General features: G+C 58.8%; 2 protein-coding genes across 2 annotated transcripts; one reads left to right on the top strand and one right to left on the bottom strand.

The window, feature by feature from the left end:
* Positions 1-6422: 6422 nt before the first annotated feature.
* On the bottom strand, positions 6423-9104 carry LOC132652917 (basic proline-rich protein-like). The gene is made up of 5 exons (XM_060378865.1): positions 9093-9104; positions 8575-8836; positions 7604-8166; positions 6996-7308; positions 6423-6910 (listed from the first exon to the last, which is right to left on the bottom strand). The coding sequence occupies exons 1-5, from the start codon at positions 9102-9104 to the stop codon at positions 6423-6425; spliced, it is 1638 nt and encodes a 545-aa protein (XP_060234848.1).
* On the top strand, positions 7668-13873 carry Gfi1 (growth factor independent 1 transcriptional repressor). Its single transcript, XM_060378864.1, has 7 exons — positions 7668-7760; positions 9085-9217; positions 9368-9707; positions 9829-10585; positions 10731-10868; positions 11085-11250; positions 13017-13873. The coding sequence occupies exons 2-7, from the start codon at positions 9103-9105 to the stop codon at positions 13193-13195; spliced, it is 1695 nt and encodes a 564-aa protein (XP_060234847.1). The 5' UTR covers positions 7668-7760; positions 9085-9102; the 3' UTR covers positions 13196-13873.
* Positions 13874-15301: the final 1428 nt, after the last annotated feature.

Here is a 15301-nt window from a genome sequence, read left to right as displayed (position 1 = left end):
TTTTCTCTTTCCTCTACTTTGAAAATGATGTACTGGGATGTAGGCCGGTTGGCAGAGTTCTTGTTTACACAGGAAGCCCTGGGTTCAGCCTCCAATACCACAGAAGACCAAGCCTGGCGGTGCACACCTGCAATCTCAGCACTGGGGAGGTAGAGGCAGGAGGGTAGAAGCTCATGGTCGCCCTCAGACACCAGCCCATCTGAGTACATCCTGGGTTCATAACGCCCCGCTGGAAAGTTTAGAAAAAAGTTATTTTTCAAAGAAAGTAACAGAGAATGTCTGTCAGCTACGCTGCTTCAGGAACATTATTTTATTTTTGTTAATTACAGTTTATTCTATTTGTATCCCAGCTTCAGCCCCCTCCCTCATTCCCTCCCAATCCTACCCTCCCTCTTCTCCTCCTATGCCCCTCTCCAAGTTCACTGATAGGGGAGATCCTCCTCCCCTTCCCTCTGACCCTAGTCTATCAGGTCTCATCAGGACTGGCTGCATTGTCTTCCTCTGTGGCCTGGCAAGGCTGCTTCCCCCTCCCCCATAGGGGGAGGTGATCAAAGAGCCAGCCACTGAGTTCATGTCAGAGACAGCCCCTGTTCTCCTTATTAGGGAACCCACTTGGACACTGAGCTACCATGGGCTACATCGGAGCAGGAATTCTAGCTTATCTCCATGCACGGTCCTTGGTCGATTGGTCTCAGAAAAGCCCCCTGGGCCCAGATTTCCTGGTTCTGTTGCTCTCCTTATTTTTTTTTTCCCCTTCCAGGTCTTTCTATCTCCCCCTTCTTTCATAAGCTTCCCTGCACTCTGCCCAAAGTTTGGCTATCAGTCTCAGCATCTGCTTTGATACCCTGCTGGGTAGAGTCTTTCAGAGGCTCTCTGTGGTAGGCTCCTGTCCTGTTTCCTGTTTTCTCTCTCTTCTGATGCCCATCCTTTCTGAGTGAGGATTGGTCATCTTACCCAGGGTCCTCCTTCTTGCTTAGCTTTAGGTGTACAGATTTTAGTATGTTTATCCTATATTACATGTCTGATATCCACTTATAAGTGAGTATATACCATGTGTGTCTTTCTGCTTCTGGGATACCTCACTCAAGATGATCTTTTCTAGATCCCACCATTTGCCTGCAAATTTCATGATTTCCTTGTTTTTAATAGCTGAGTAGTATTCCATTGTGTAAATGTGCCACAATTTCTGTATCCATTCCTCAGCTGAGGGACATCTGGGTTGTTTCCAGCTTCTGGAAAAGCTGCTACAAACATGGTTGAGCAAATGTCCTTGTTGTGTACTTAAGCATCTTTTGAATATATTCCTAGGACTGGTGTAGCTGGATCTTGAGGTAGCACTATTCCTAATTGTCTGAGAAAGCGCCAGATTGATTTCCAAAGTGTTTGTACAAGTTTACATTCCCACCAGCAGTAGAGGAGGGTTCCCCTTTCTCCACATCCTCTCCAGCATGCATCATCCCTTGAGTTTTTGATCTTAGCCATTCTAGTGGGTGTAAGGTGAAATCTCAGGGTCGTTTTGACTTGCATTTCCCTGATGACTAAGGATGTTGAGCATTTCTTTAAGTGTTTCTCTGCCAATCAATATTTCTCTATTGAGGATTCTCTGTTTAGCTCTGTACCTCATTTTTTAATTACCTGATTTGTTGCTTTTTAACTTCTTGAGTTCTTTATATATTCTGGATATTAGCCCTCTGTCAGATATAGGGTTGAGGAAAATCCTTGAACTCCTTCAGCTGATAAACACCTTCAGCAAAGTGGCTGGATACAAAATTAACTCCAAAAGAAAAAAAATCATTAGCCCTCCTGTATATGAAAGACAAAAGGGCTGAGAAAGAACAACACCCTTCACAATAGCCACTTATAGCATACCGTATCTTGGTGTGACTCTAACCAAGCAAGTGAAAGACTTGTATGAAAAAAGCTTCAAGTCTCTGAAGAGAGAAATTGAAGAAGATATCAGATAGAAAGATCTCCCATGCTCATGGATGGGTAGGATTAACATAGTGAAAATGGCCTTCCTGAAAAATCAATCTACAGACCCAATGCAATTCCCATCAAAATCCCAACACAATTCTTTACAGACCTTGAAAGAAAAATTCTCAACCTCATGTGGAAAAACAAAAAACCCAAAATTGCTAAAATAATCCTGTACAACATCATCTGGAGGTATCTCCATCCCTGATCTCAAGCTGTACTATAGAGCAATAGTAATAAAAACTGCATGTTACTGACATAGAAACAGGATAGTGGATCAATGGAACCGAATAGAAGACCCAGAAATAAACCCACACACCTGCAGACACTTGATTTTCAACAAAGAAGCCAAAACCATACAATGGGGGGGGGGGGGAAGACAGCATCTCCAACAAATGGTGCTGGTCTAACTGTATATCTACATGTGGAAAAATGCAGATAGATCCATATATATCACCCTGCACAGAACTAAAGTCTAAGTGGATCAAAGATCGCAACATAAAACCAGACACACTAAGCCTGTTGAACTCATTGGCACAGGAGACAACTTCCTGAACAGAACACCAGCAGCTCAGGCTCTAAGATCAACAATCAATAAATGGGACCTCACGGAACTGAAAAGCTCCTGTAAAGCTAAGGGCACTGTCGTCAGAACAAAACGCAGTTCTTATTTTCTGACCTTCTGCTGAGAGGAGAGCAAATCAGCCTGCCCTGCTGGGACGATGGGCAGGGGGGAAAGAATTTATCCCTTCCTTCTCGGGGCCCTTCTCATCCCTCTCAAGCCCACGAGAGCCATGTGGCTTTGAGCTCAGAGCTCCTCCACTCTGGTGCAAAGAGATGAGGTTTTTGAGTCAACAGAATCTGTTGGACCTAAATAAGTCATTTTAATGTTTTAACTGATCTAGAAAAGCGTAAAGACACACATCTCTGCGCTCCACGCGTGTGCCAGCACACACACCTGGACTCATTAGACCATTTCTTGGGAAGAGAGCCACAAAGCAGAAACCTCTAGATTCCTTGCTCGGGGAACCCAGCACCCTCCTCTTCCTGAGGCGAGGGGACAGGGAGCGGGCTGCACCCTTGCTCCAGGACTCCCTTCGCAAGGAGAGTCTCCAGGGCAGAGCAGCAGCAGCAGCAGCAGCAGCGCCCTCAAGCTCCCAGAACCCCCTGCGCACACCTCTCTCTGGATAATGGACATGGGCAGTCCTTCCAGAGAGCTGGGGTTTGGTGAGTAATTTTTTTAAAAAAAGCTATGATACATAGACTCTTCCATCTAGAATAGAATGTTTCACCAAACATCCTGGAAGAAGTGATGAAAACCAAGAAGAAAAATAAATGCATTTTTTTTCGTTACTTTTTCCATTCACTAAATAAAATTGCCTCTTTTTTCCGTGAGAGCTCACGCTGCGTCTGTGAGAGTCACCGTGCTCAGCCCACACATACTGCGATGGGTTATTTACTCTCTCTCTTCTCAGGAACCATTCTCGCATGTGAACCCTGGACACCAGCAGCTCTTCAGATGTGGGAAGTCTGTCTTGTAAACATTCACGTTTCAGTGACACCATTTCTTACGCAGAATTGCGATGTAAGCAGGCCAGGCGGGGAAGGGCTGTCAGAGGAAGACTTTTCGTGTAGCACTAGTCTCTGAGGGGTCGGGTCCACCATGGTCACTCGCCCTGCAACACAGCCCTGACTGCTGGAGGGTTAGCACAGGTTTGATGACAGCCTTGTCTACCTAGCAGGGTCCAGCCCAGGCTACATGGTAAAGATTTGACTCAGAAAAAAATGGGTGGGCAGGGGTCTGTTAGACAAACTAATGTTAAGGTTTATAAGGCTAATAAGAAGCAAATAAGAGTTGACTTTATATCACAAGGACCAAGGGGTCACGGGAGTGGGGTGGGACAGTTCAGTGAGTCCTGGTATTTGTCTCTCTCACACATGGGGTGGGGGGGTGGGGTGGGGGGGGTACAGTGAAAACTGCTTATGGGGAAGGTCTTACTCGTGAGGGGCCGTGGTCATTGCCGGGTTTCCCGTAACTTACTCTCCAGCTTCTCACTGGCCACCAGTGATGCCCTCAAATCATGCTCTGGCTGATGTCATCATTTGACTATTATTTTGATTGGTTGCGACTCATAAAGGAAAGGTTTTTAGGTTTTTATTTTAACTATAGAGCCAGCACCTTTCCCCCTTTGCCCGGGGGAAGTTTTTTTTTTTTTTTTTTTTTAAATCTGACTTCTAAGTTCAGGCTTCGCACAATTACCACCTTGTGTTTATTTTCTTTTAAATATTTTAGGAAAAAAACATGCACTTGATCTTCTTTCCCGCTTTACTCACTGAGATGATTCATCCAAAGACAAAAATCAAATAGGATTTTTTTTTTAAATACCAGAGAACAACACAGTAATGTGACAGGGTGGTCACTGTTCAACAAACACGTATTTTTTTTTCATTTTTTTTTTTATTAGTTACAGTTTGTTCACTTTGTATCCCAGCTGTAGCCCCCTCCCACATCTCCTCCCAATCCCACCCTCTCTCCCTCTTCTCCTATGCCCCTCCCCCAGTCCAGTGGCAGGGGAGGTCCTCCTCCCCACCAGATCTGCAGTGGCCCCTTCCAGTCCTTTAGCTATTTATTGATATTAATTCTTTGGCTTATGTTTCACACAAAAGTCTCCCTAAAACACTTCCAGTACGTATCAGGGAGCACTGAGATATTCACTAGTGGACTTAGAAATGCCATTCTTAAAAAAAAAAAAAAATCCTAAAGAAAAAGTTTGAAATGGGGGCACAAAGCCTGGTTCATCTCCAGCACCGCGCACACATGCACAAAGAAAAGGAGGAAGCAGTGTGAGGAAAACTTACATCATGTTACATAAAAATAGGAGGAGGGAGGGAGGGAGGGAGAGAAAGAGGGGAGAGAAAGGTCAGTGCTTGGGCAAGAGCGGTTAAGAAAATTACAGTTAACAGCTCCTTTTCAGTGTTTAAAATGGTAAAAGATTATTATAACTCAAAACATATTTCGCTGACAGATAAAATAATAATTTTTACTTAAACAAATTTTACTATAAAAGGTTTGTGTTCTGTAAAATACGCCAGGAAAGGCCGTACGCAATTATACTATGTTTTTAAGGCCAGAGCTACGAGATGCCTTCTTTTCTCGAGAGTGGGAAAACACACTTGGAGAGTCCTTTGGGTTTTATTCTTCTCCTCATCGGGCCGCGTGTAGTAATAACACGTTTAAACAGCTTAAGCGCCAGGCTCGTTCTTGCATCCCTCGTCCCCGCGTCCGGGATGGAGCTGTGAAGAGCGACCTTCGAAGGCCGCCAGAGGTCCGGCTGCTTGGCGGGAAACGGTGGCAGAACGGACGGATGGCCGCGTCCAGCCTCCAAAGCCGCTTTCCTCCTGGCGACGTGTCTGCCCAGCTCTAAGGAGGCGCCTCCCGGGCTCTCCGCATCTGCCCTCGCCCCCCGAGGCCGGGGGTGGTGAGGCCCGCGGGGTGCGGTGCGGGGGCCGCGGTGACCCACGCCCCCTCGGTCCTGCCTGCCTGAGACCGAGCCTGGTTCCCCGGGCCTTCCCGCCTCCGCCGCGTCCTCACCCACCACGGTGCCCTACAGCCGCGCAGGGGGTCGGCCGGGGCCTGGCACGCCCGACCGCGGGCATCGGACGTCGGGCAGCGCAGGCGCGTCTCCGTCGCTTTAAAAGAAACCAGCAGACTGTCTGGGAAACCAGTAAACCGATTGTCTGTTTCTTTTTCAGGTGTCTTCTGTCCTCCACCGGAGCTCAGTTTCCAAAGCTGTGTGTGTGTGTGTGTGTGTGTGTGAGAGAGAGAGAGAGAGAGAGAGAGAGAGAGAGAGAGAGAGAGAGAGACTTAGGAGGGGGAGGGAGGGGGGAGAGAGAGAAAGAGAGACAGAGAGAAAGAGGGAGGGAGGGATAGAGGAAGAGAGAGAGAGAGAGAGAGAGAGAGAGAGAGAGAGAGAGAGAGAGAGAGAGAGAGAGAGAGGAGGGGGAGGGAAGGGAGAGAGAGGGAGGGGGGAGAGAGAGAGGAGTGATTTGAAGTGCTAAGCCGGAGCTTGGCCTCCCCGCCCCTCCCCCGAGCTCCCCACCTCTCTAGGTCCCCGCCTTCCTCCTCGACCCTCCAGGTGGGGGTCACGCCTGGCCCCTCGGCGCGCCCCAGGCTCAGCCCGTCCTCACCCTCCGGCCGCTTTAACGTGCATTTGTGTGATTTTGATTAATCCTGCGGCCGCGTGGCTCGGCCTAAGGACTCACTGGAGAGTCGGAGGCGTGTGCGGGGACCCGGCCCTGAGGGCAACCCCGAGGGGACACCGCCGGGAGGGGAGCATGGGCGCAGCGAGCACGGCGGCCCCGCCGCTCCCCGGCTTCCAGCTTCCGCGAAAAGCAAAACAAAAACGGACGCTTCTGCCGCGCGGTGTGGGATCCGGTTACTAACACGTTTAACCCCGTCGCGTCTGCAATTTCCAATTTTTGATTTTCCCGGTCGGGGAGCACGGCGGGGGGGTGGGTGGTGGGTGGACGGACTCTGAGGCGCCCACGGCGGGAACTGTCGAGTCCCCTCGCCCACCCGCGGGGAAGGCGCTGCCCGAGCGCGGCGGGCAGACGGCGCCACAGGCCGCGTGGACACGACGCCCAGTCACGGGCCAGGGCGCAGCGGTGCCGGCCCGGCGCCTCCCACGGCGGGTGTGGCACCAGCCCCGACGGCTGGGTCGCTGTCCCCGAACCAGCGGGGCGAGCGCGTGGGTGCGAGGACGGGGTGGGGGCGCTGCCCGGGGGAGAGCGCTGCCCGGGGGAGGGGGGCAGTGCCCGCGGGCCGAGCCGCTGCCCGCCTCCCCCGCAGCGCTCACGCCCCCCGTGGGCGAGCCCCGCGGCCGGAAGGCCGGGACCCCCCCCCCCAGGCGCCGCCGGCCCGGCCGCTCGCCCACCTCTTCCAAATTTAACCGGCACCCAAATCCGGAGGGAAATGAGCGAGGCCCGGGAGCGGGTATTTTCAGCCCGGCGGGCGTGTTTACCCCCCGCGTCTCCACAACAGGCTATTTCGGGGCGCAGGTCCCGCGGTGCGCGCCGTGGCCTGGCAGGGCCCGGGAGCCCCGAAACCTGGCCCCGAGGGCGCGACCGCTCGCCCCGGGCGCGCCCAGGCCGCAGGGCACTGCGGGGTTCTCCTGCTGCCCTCCACACGTGGCCGCTGGCCCACGGGCAAACGCGGGGAGGGCGTGCCCGGAGGCCGTGCGCCAGGGCGCCCTGTCCCTGCCGCTCGTGCGAGGGACGCTCACGGCCCGCCACCCCCCGCCCCCCGCTGGGCACGGTGTGAGAGCCCCCCCTGGGCTGGGCACCGTGTGAGAGCCCCCCCCCAGGGCTGGGCACGGGTGTGAGAGCCCCCCCCGGGCTGGGCACGGTGTGAGAGGGCCGCTCTCCCCCACCCCCCCGGGCTGGGCATGGTGTGAGAGGGCCGCCCCCCCCCCCCCGGGCTGGGCATGGTGTGAGAGGGCCGCCCCCCCCCCGGGCTGGGCATGGTGTGAGAGGGCCGCCCCCCCCCCCCGGGCTGGGCATGGTGTGAGAGGGCCGTCCCCCCCCCCGGGCTGGGCACGGTGTGAGAGGGCCCCCCCCCCGGGCTGGGCACGGTGTGAGAGGGCCGGCGAGCGCCGCTAACGCTCAGGAAGTGAAGTTTGCGGTTTGGGGGGCTGAGCGCGGAAGGAGATTGAAAACAGCAGCAGCGCCACAGACGAGCGTCTCCCGAAAGCGAGGCTCGGCCTCCCGCGTCCCGACCCGACCCGCAGGTAGGCCGCCAGCCGGGCGCCTCCCCACGCGCGGGCGGGCTGTGCGCGGGCTCCGCCGGGCAGCCAGGGCGCGCAGGGGAGCCGCGGCGGCGCAGCCGGGTCCTGGGGCCAGACCCCGCCAGGCGTGTGGCACCCCGCCCCGAGGCCGCCGGAGCCGAGGGCAGGCGTGCCCGGTCCCGCGGGGCGCCCGCGCCAGGGCAGGCGTGGAGCGGGCACGGCGGGGCGCGCGCGGCCCGGGGCTCCCCGAGCCGCTCCCCGCGGGCGCCCCGCTCCCCGCGGCCCGGCTTTCCACGCGAGGCTGGGCGAGCCGACGGGGGCCTGCGAGCCGCGCCGGCGGGGACCCTCCCGGGCCGCCCCAAGCGGTCGGTGCTTAGCAGCGCGCGTGAGTGTGCGCACGCGGGCTCCGCTTCCCCGGGACCAGAGTTTTGGTGAGCAGAGGAGGGGACGGTTCCTCTCCCGGGACGGCCCCGCGGTCCCGCCCCGGCGCGCCGCTATCCGCTGGGCGAGGGTTGTCCGTGCCCCCTGGCTCTCCTGCGCCCCAGGCTCTCCTGTCCCCCTTGGCTCGCCTGCCCCCTCCCCTCCGGCTCTCCTGTCCCCTGGCTCTGGCTCTCCTGTCCCCCTGGTTCTCCTGTCCCCCTGGTTCTTCTGTCCCCCTGGCTCTCCTGCCCCTCCGGCTTCCTGCCCCTGCGCTCAGCCCCCGGGCTCCCCGCCTGTCTTGTGCGCCCCTCTTGTCTTCTGCTTGACAAGGGCTCTGGGCTCTATGCCCCTTCCGGGCCCTAACCACGGGGTCGCCCGGCCGGCCGGCCTGACCCACGCCTCCCAGGGGCGCCCAGGCCCAGACGGCGGCGGGCGGGCTCCGCAGGGCTGAGGCGGTAACGGAGGGTGGCGACTGCAGCCCTCTGCCAGTGCCAGGGCGAGCTTCGCTGGGGCAGTGCAGGGCGAGGGGGTGGGCAGAGCGGGGCGGTGGACAGGCAGGGACCGGGGCTGAGGCAGAACTGGGCGGTGGGCAGGGCAGGTTCGGGGTGGGCAGGGCCGAGCGGGGCAGTGGGCAGGCAGGGATTGGGGCTGAGGCAGGACTGGGGGTGGGCAGGGTAGGGTCGGGGCAGTGGGCAGGGCAGGGTCGGGGTGGGCAGGGCCGAGCGGGGGCCCTGCGTGCAGCTGGGACGGGCTTTCCCACCGAGCGCGGCAGGGGCCTAGACTCGCCACCTGTCCGAGTGCCACCTGGTGAGCGCGGCGGCCAAGCCCCTCCCCGCGGCCTCCCCGCCCCCTCCCCGGGCTCCAGCCGCCGCCGGCCGCGCGCCCACCCGCTCTCCGCCGCTCTCAGGGGCGCACGGTCGCCGCCATGCCGCGCTCCTTCCTGGTCAAGAGCAAGAAGGCGCACAGCTACCACCAGCCGCGCTCCCCGGGGCCCGACTACCCGCTGCGCCTGGAGGCCGTGCCCGCGCCGGGCAGAGCAGGTGCGAGGGCTCAGGGCCGGGCGGGGCGGGGGAGGCCGCGCCGACGCCCGCGGGCGCCGCGTGTGTGAGAGTCTCGGCTGCCCGCGGTGCCCAGCCTGCCGGGATGCCCCTCGACCCGCTCGGGCTCACTCTCTGCGGCTCTCCCCGCAGACGGCGGCGCGGGCGAGGCGAGGACGGGGCCCCGGGGCCGGCTGGGCCCGGACGCCCAGCTCAGCGACGCTCCCGACGGCGCCTGCGCGTCCCCTCCCAGCTGCGGGGGCAGCGTGGGCGACCCGGGCTCCGAGCTCGAGGACCTCTGGAGGCGTCCTTCCCCCTCGCTGTCCCCAGGTAAGGGGCTGGGGCGCCGCTGCCGCGGGGGATGCGCCCAGGGAGCCGGGCCTGGGGGCGGCCCGGGGCGTCCAGCCTGTCCTGGACAGCCTGCCTCGGTGTCCCCTCCTCCCGGGGCGCTCAGCCGCGGCCTGGCCCGTCTTTCGTTTGCCGGGAACTTTGGGTGACCTCGAACGAGCCGCCGGGATTCCAGGCCAGGACTCCAGTTTAGAGAGTGTCGGACCCGGAATCCAGAGCCCAGTACTCCCAGCCGAGAGCTGGGCAGGCCGGGCCCGGACCCCCAGCGGACAGCGCTGCCCAGGATGTTCCACGCGAGTGGACGGAGCAGAGCCCCGTAAAGGTCGCTCCGCTGTCGTTGCGACTTTTAATCCAGGGTCTCGGGGATGCGCGCGCTCCCCGCCATCCCCACTAAACTTCCCGGCTCCGGGCGATCCTGGGGCGCGGCCAGTGGGCTCGGCCCGGGCCGCCTTCTCCCCTTCTCCTTCCCCACGCCGTCGCGGAGAGGCGAGGGCCCGGTGGGCGACGAGCAGCCCGGGGCCGCCGGCCCGAGGGTCCTCGCCCGACGGCGCGGGAGCACCGCTGGGCTGCCGGGTCCCGCGGGCCCCCGGGGGGTGTGGCGAGCGTGCCCGGGGTCCCCACGCGGTGCCAGGGCGCACGGATCCCGGCCCACGCCCTGTGCCTCCTCCACAGGGTCGGAGCGGTCGCCGTGCGGGTCCCCGGCCCGGCCGTGCGCGCCGCCCCCGGAGCCGTGCGCGTGGCGCGGCCTGCGGCAGCTGGTGCGCGGCTGCGGGCCCTGCGCGCTCGGCGCCCCCGGCCTGTGCTGCGAGCGCGCGCCCGAGCCCGCGGCCCCGCGCTTCGGCCCCGCGCCCCCCCGCCGGCGCCGCGGGCCTGGCGCTGTACGGCGACCTGGGGCCCGGCGCGCTCTTCCCCGGCCGCGCGCACCCGCTGCACGCCGAGCGCGGCGCCGTCAAGGTGGAGTCCGAGCTGCTGTGCACGCGCCTGCTGCTGGGCGGCTCCTACAAGTGCATCAAGTGCAGCAAGGTGAGGCTGCGGGCCGCCGCGTGTGCCCGCCCGCGTGTGCCCGGCCCCGAGTGTGCCCGTCTGTGTGCCCGCCGGCGTGTGCCCGCCTGTGTGCCCGGCCCGTGTCCTCCCCCCAGTCCTCCTGACCCCTGTCGCCCCTGCCCAGGTGTTCTCCACGCCGCACGGGCTGGAGGTGCACGTGCGGCGCTCGCACAGCGGCACCAGGCCCTTCGCCTGCGAGCTGTGCGGCAAGACGTTCGGGCACGCCGTGAGCCTGGAGCAGCACAAGGCGGTGCACTCGCAGGTGAGGGCGCGGGCGGGCACCCTCCGCCCGCCCCCGCGGCCGGGCCCTCCCCGGGCCTCCCTGCCGCCCCGGGGCGCCCGTGGGTGCGGGAGGGCCGGGGAGGCAGGGGCCGGGGAGGGCTGGGCAGAGGGCGCGCTGGGACCGGGCGGGGGTGGAGGCTGCGCGAGCCAGCGAGGAGGGGCGCAGCGAGCGCGGCGGGCGTGTGCCCCTCCGCAGGAGCGCAGCTTCGACTGTAAGATCTGTGGCAAGAGCTTCAAGAGGTCGTCCACGCTGTCCACGCACCTGCTCATCCACTCGGACACGCGGCCCTACCCCTGCCAGTACTGCGGGAAGAGGTTCCACCAGAAGTCAGACATGAAGAAGCACACCTTCATCCACACGGGTGAGCCGGGCCGCCCTCCGTGCGACAGAACGCGGCCACCGGGGCTCGCGTGGGGCAGGAAAAGAAAGGCCCACGCCGCCGAGCTAGGTCCCGCTAAGCCCGCGCGGACAGCTCCAGGAGACAGGGACTGTGAGAGCCCCGTTTAGAGAAGGGGAAATCGAGGCTCGGAGGGACAGAATAACTTATCCAGGATGGCGCAGGGCTCAGATTCAGTTTTGATGGCCTGAGCTCTCGAATGTGGAGAGACTTGTTTATTGCTGTATTAGACGTTCACGGTTCTGGGCGTTGGTTAATGAGGAAGCTTTTACTCATTTGTCTTTCTTTTCAAAAAAACCAACAATTTTGTTCCCTAACGGTGGCAGCTCCTTCCCTGTTACAGCGCTTTAAAAAATACGCAGGGGGTTCAGATTGTTCATTTCCGTTGCTCCTTTCCTGCCGCTCCATGCAGTAAAATGGGATCCTTTTCCTCAGACATCGAGTGATCTAGGATGTTAGTTTGAGTAAATCTTGGGGCTCCAGCTTCTGAGTAAATCTCCGGGCTCCAGCTTCCAGTCTGGGCGTCCACCTTAACACTTCAGGTGCAGGTGTGTGTGCGTGCGCGTGTGTGTGCGCGCGCGTGCATATGCCACACTAGGAGCTTGGGAACTCAGGTGACTCTCTTGCCCCTAAGGGCATTTCCTGTAGTGAATGTGACAGCTACCACAGCTTCTGGCTTTCCTGGCGGATATGAACATTTCTGTAGAGCAAATCACAGCCGGGCAGAAAGGCACACAGGAGGCAGACAGGTAGATTCCCGTGAGATGGAAGTCAGCCTCGGCTACGCGAGTCCAGGCTGGCTAGGGCTGTGGAGCAAGGTCCTGTACTTAAGAGGGCAGCGTCTTCCAAGAACCCACAGTCAGTGTCTGTAAATACTCATGAGCAGTGTGGAAGTTTGTGTCAGAAAACTCGGGAAAGCGTCCTCACTTTAATCGTGTCCCCTTGCTCGAAATCTCCACGCAGTTCGCTCTTAAAGTTGTTTGAGACACTTAGAAAACTGAAAATGGAATCTTGACTGAACGACACACTTAAGCCTTTATTAAACATTCGTAGCGGCTAGAACTCATTTTTCATACCTGCCTGACTCTAGACGGACAGGGTATGCACAAAGAGAGGTGGAAGTTCTTTAAAAACAAGCAAACAGACAGACACATTACTTTTTTTTTCTTTTTCTTTTTCCCTCAAAGTCAAGTCCCAGTCATAGAGCCCTAAGGGGACTATTTGGGGATGTGTGCTTTGCCAAGACGGGGAAAGTCAAACGCTGTTGGCTTTCTTCTCTTACCTCTTTTTAAGTTCCCCCTCCCCCCACCCCGTTATCTGTTGGCATATTAAGAAGCCTGTGATTTAAAGCCTCAAGGAAAGAAAGCAGTAAAAGCTAGAGAGGAACAGACAGCCCTAGGAAACGGCCTGCGGCCCAAGCGTGGGTCTTGGAAACTGAAGGCGTTGGACAGAGCTGCGCCCCTCTAGAGCAGGGAGCGGGGGACGGTTTCAGCGGCCCCGAGCGACACCCACTTGGAAACTCAGATTTGAAGACTTCCTCTGACGGAGGCAGTCACGGGGCTGCGGGGCAGCCCTCCCGGCCCTGCACACCTGCGCGGGCCTGGCCGGGGGCCCCGGGCTGGGGCGGGGCGGCGCGGGGCAGGAAGCCGAGGCTGGGCGCCTCCGCGCGGAGCCCGCTGCCCCCGGGGGGCGCCGAGCCCTGCTCACACCCCTCCCACCCACCCCCGCAGGCGAGAAGCCCCACAAGTGCCAGGTGTGCGGCAAAGCCTTCAGCCAGAGCTCCAACCTCATCACGCACAGCAGGAAGCACACGGGCTTCAAGCCCTTCGGCTGCGACCTGTGCGGCAAGGGCTTCCAGCGCAAGGTGGACCTGCGCCGGCACCGCGAGAGCCAGCACGGCCTCAAGTGAGCCAGGGGGAGCCGCCCCACCCCGGGGCGCCGCCCCGCCCGCCCCTTCCCAAAGCTCGGCCCAAGCCGCGCGAAAGCCGGGCCGCTCTCCTCCGCGCTGGCTGCGGAAGGAGCGCGGTCCTCCGGGCCCCCCCGCGGGCACCGAGCCCGCCGCAGGAGCAGCGAGGCGGCCGGAGAGGAGCCAGGTCCTCCCGGAGCCGGCCGCGGAGGGGCCGGGGCCAGCTCCCCCGACACGGATGTCCTTCCTCCCCTCCGCAAGTGCTTACTGACCACGGGTTGTGAGCGCGAGGACCACAGGCTGGCACGGGGGGGGGGGGGGGCCCGCAGGGTAAAGCCACAGCCCTGCCCCCCACAGAGAAGCTGGACCCCGAAGCAGCTAGAGCCCGAGTTCTCCTCCTCCAAGGGGGCTCTGAAAAGGTCGCACAGACCATCAGACCTTCGGAACTTTCGGAGTTCTTCAAGTGCAAACAAAAAGGAACTGCAGGGTTATTTGAAAAAAACAAAAATCCACGATCAAATCCAGTTTTTATTGTTAAGCGGACATTCTGTAAAATGCCTGGGCTGGTAGATGCGGGGCGAAGGCTGTGGCCTCAACTCTTGTGTACCACCTAGGAAAAAAAGTGGTATTTTTACTGTGAGGGTTGTAAATATTTCTAAATCTTCTGGAGTGCATTATGTATGCTAGATCATATTTATTAGAATGTTGTTTTAACTTAATAAAGTATTAAGAATTGTCACAGCTTGCCTTTCTTTAGGCCAGGAATTTCAGGGGAAGGCCATTGGTGTTCTTATTTTTTCTGTGGCGTTCCCTGGGACCAGAGGAATGCAGAGAAATATCAGAGAGTAAATTCCAGTCGCTCCATATTTTTCCATTTCTTTTATTCCTCAGAGACACTTAGTTCTTTTTAAAAAAAAAATATTTCATTATTTTTAATTATGTGTTTGTGTGTGCGCATGACCACAGAGGATAGAGAGCCGGAGTAGTTAGGAGTGGTTGTGAGCTAACAGCAAACTCCAGGATGCACTCTAAAACCGCCGAGCTAGCTCCCCAGCCCCCAAATCAACCAGTCAACCAAGCAGTCTATCCATCTTCCTTTTCCTTTCCTTCCTTCCTTCCTCCCCCCTCCCTCCCTCCCTCCCTTCCTCCCTTTCTTTTTTGAACAGGGTCTTCCTGGTGAACACACAGAGACCTGTCCCCCTAAGTGCTGGGATTAAAGGCATGTATCACTACTCCTGGCTAATATGTCTTAAATGAAAACCTAGGAAGTGTGGAAAACTTAGCTCCTATAGCCTTGTAGAGCCCTGGATGGACCCACAGGGACATGGGTTCTTACCCTGAGAATTTGGCCTTAAAAACAAAACAAAAACCAGGAAGGACATAGATAAAAACAAACAAAAAACCCATAGACTTCTGATTTAGAGATCTGAGTGCTTTAAAAAGATTGATTTGTTTGTGTGTGTAAATGTATGCACACGAGTGTGCCGGTGCCTGAGGCGGCCAGGAAAGGGTGTTGGAGCCTTTTCTGCCGGAGTTTCAGATAGTCCCAGCTTCCTGCTGGGCCCACTCAGGTGGTCTGCAAGAGCAGCAAGTGCCCAGGTCGCCTGCCTCTGTCACGCCTTCACTTCCTGGTTCCCTTGCCCGTGAAGCATTGCTGTGGCCACCCAACCCACATCTGACCACTCAGACTCCATGGAGACTGGAGGGAAGAAGAGAGGAGAGAGGGAGGGACTGACAGACAGGCTGGCCGCTGTGTGGAAGGCAAACTGCAAAACTAATGTGTGAGAAAGGGTGACCCTGCGGCGATCTGGGTTTGTCCTGGGTCACTTGCTGTGAGGAGACACCATGAGCGAAAGCAACATGGGGCGGAAAGCGTCTAAATGGGCATTTGGCTTACAGACCTCAAGTCGAATTCCACTGAGGGAAGCCAAGCCAAGAACCCACACAGGTCAGTCAGGAGCCTGGAGGAGCTGACGCAGAGGCCACGGAGGGTGCTGCTCACTGGCTTGCTCAGCTGCTTTCTTATAGAACCCAGGACCACCAGCTCAGGGATAGCCTCACCCACCTGAGCTGGGAGCTCCTACATCAATCACTAATTAGGAAAATGCA

Source organism: Meriones unguiculatus, chromosome 3, assembly GCF_030254825.1.
Source record: "Meriones unguiculatus strain TT.TT164.6M chromosome 3, Bangor_MerUng_6.1, whole genome shotgun sequence".
Taxonomy (NCBI): domain Eukaryota; kingdom Metazoa; phylum Chordata; class Mammalia; order Rodentia; family Muridae; genus Meriones; species Meriones unguiculatus.
Note: the sequence above shows the minus strand (reverse complement) of the source record. Positions and strands in the feature narration are given on the sequence as shown.

Bases quoted from the DNA above. Each gene is read 5' to 3' on its own strand.
- Gfi1 (XM_060378864.1), top strand. From the start codon at position 9,103: ATGCCGCGCTCCTTCCTGGTCAAGAGCAAGAAGGCGCACAGCTACCAC. The intron at 9,708-9,828 runs GTGACCTCGAAC...CCGGACCCCCAG, and splicing joins TCGTTTGCCGGGAACTTTGG to CGGACAGCGCTGCCCAGGAT. The intron at 10,586-10,730 runs GTGAGGCTGCGG...GCCCCTGCCCAG, and splicing joins AGTGCATCAAGTGCAGCAAG to GTGTTCTCCACGCCGCACGG.
- LOC132652917 (XM_060378865.1), bottom strand. The intron at 8,167-8,574 runs GTGGGTCAGGCC...GTCCCGGGGAAG, and splicing joins CCTGGGCGCCCCTGGGAGGC to CGGAGCCCGCGTGCGCACAC. The intron at 6,911-6,995 runs GTAAACACGCCC...TAAATTTGGAAG, and splicing joins CTGTTGTGGAGACGCGGGGG to AGGTGGGCGAGCGGCCGGGC.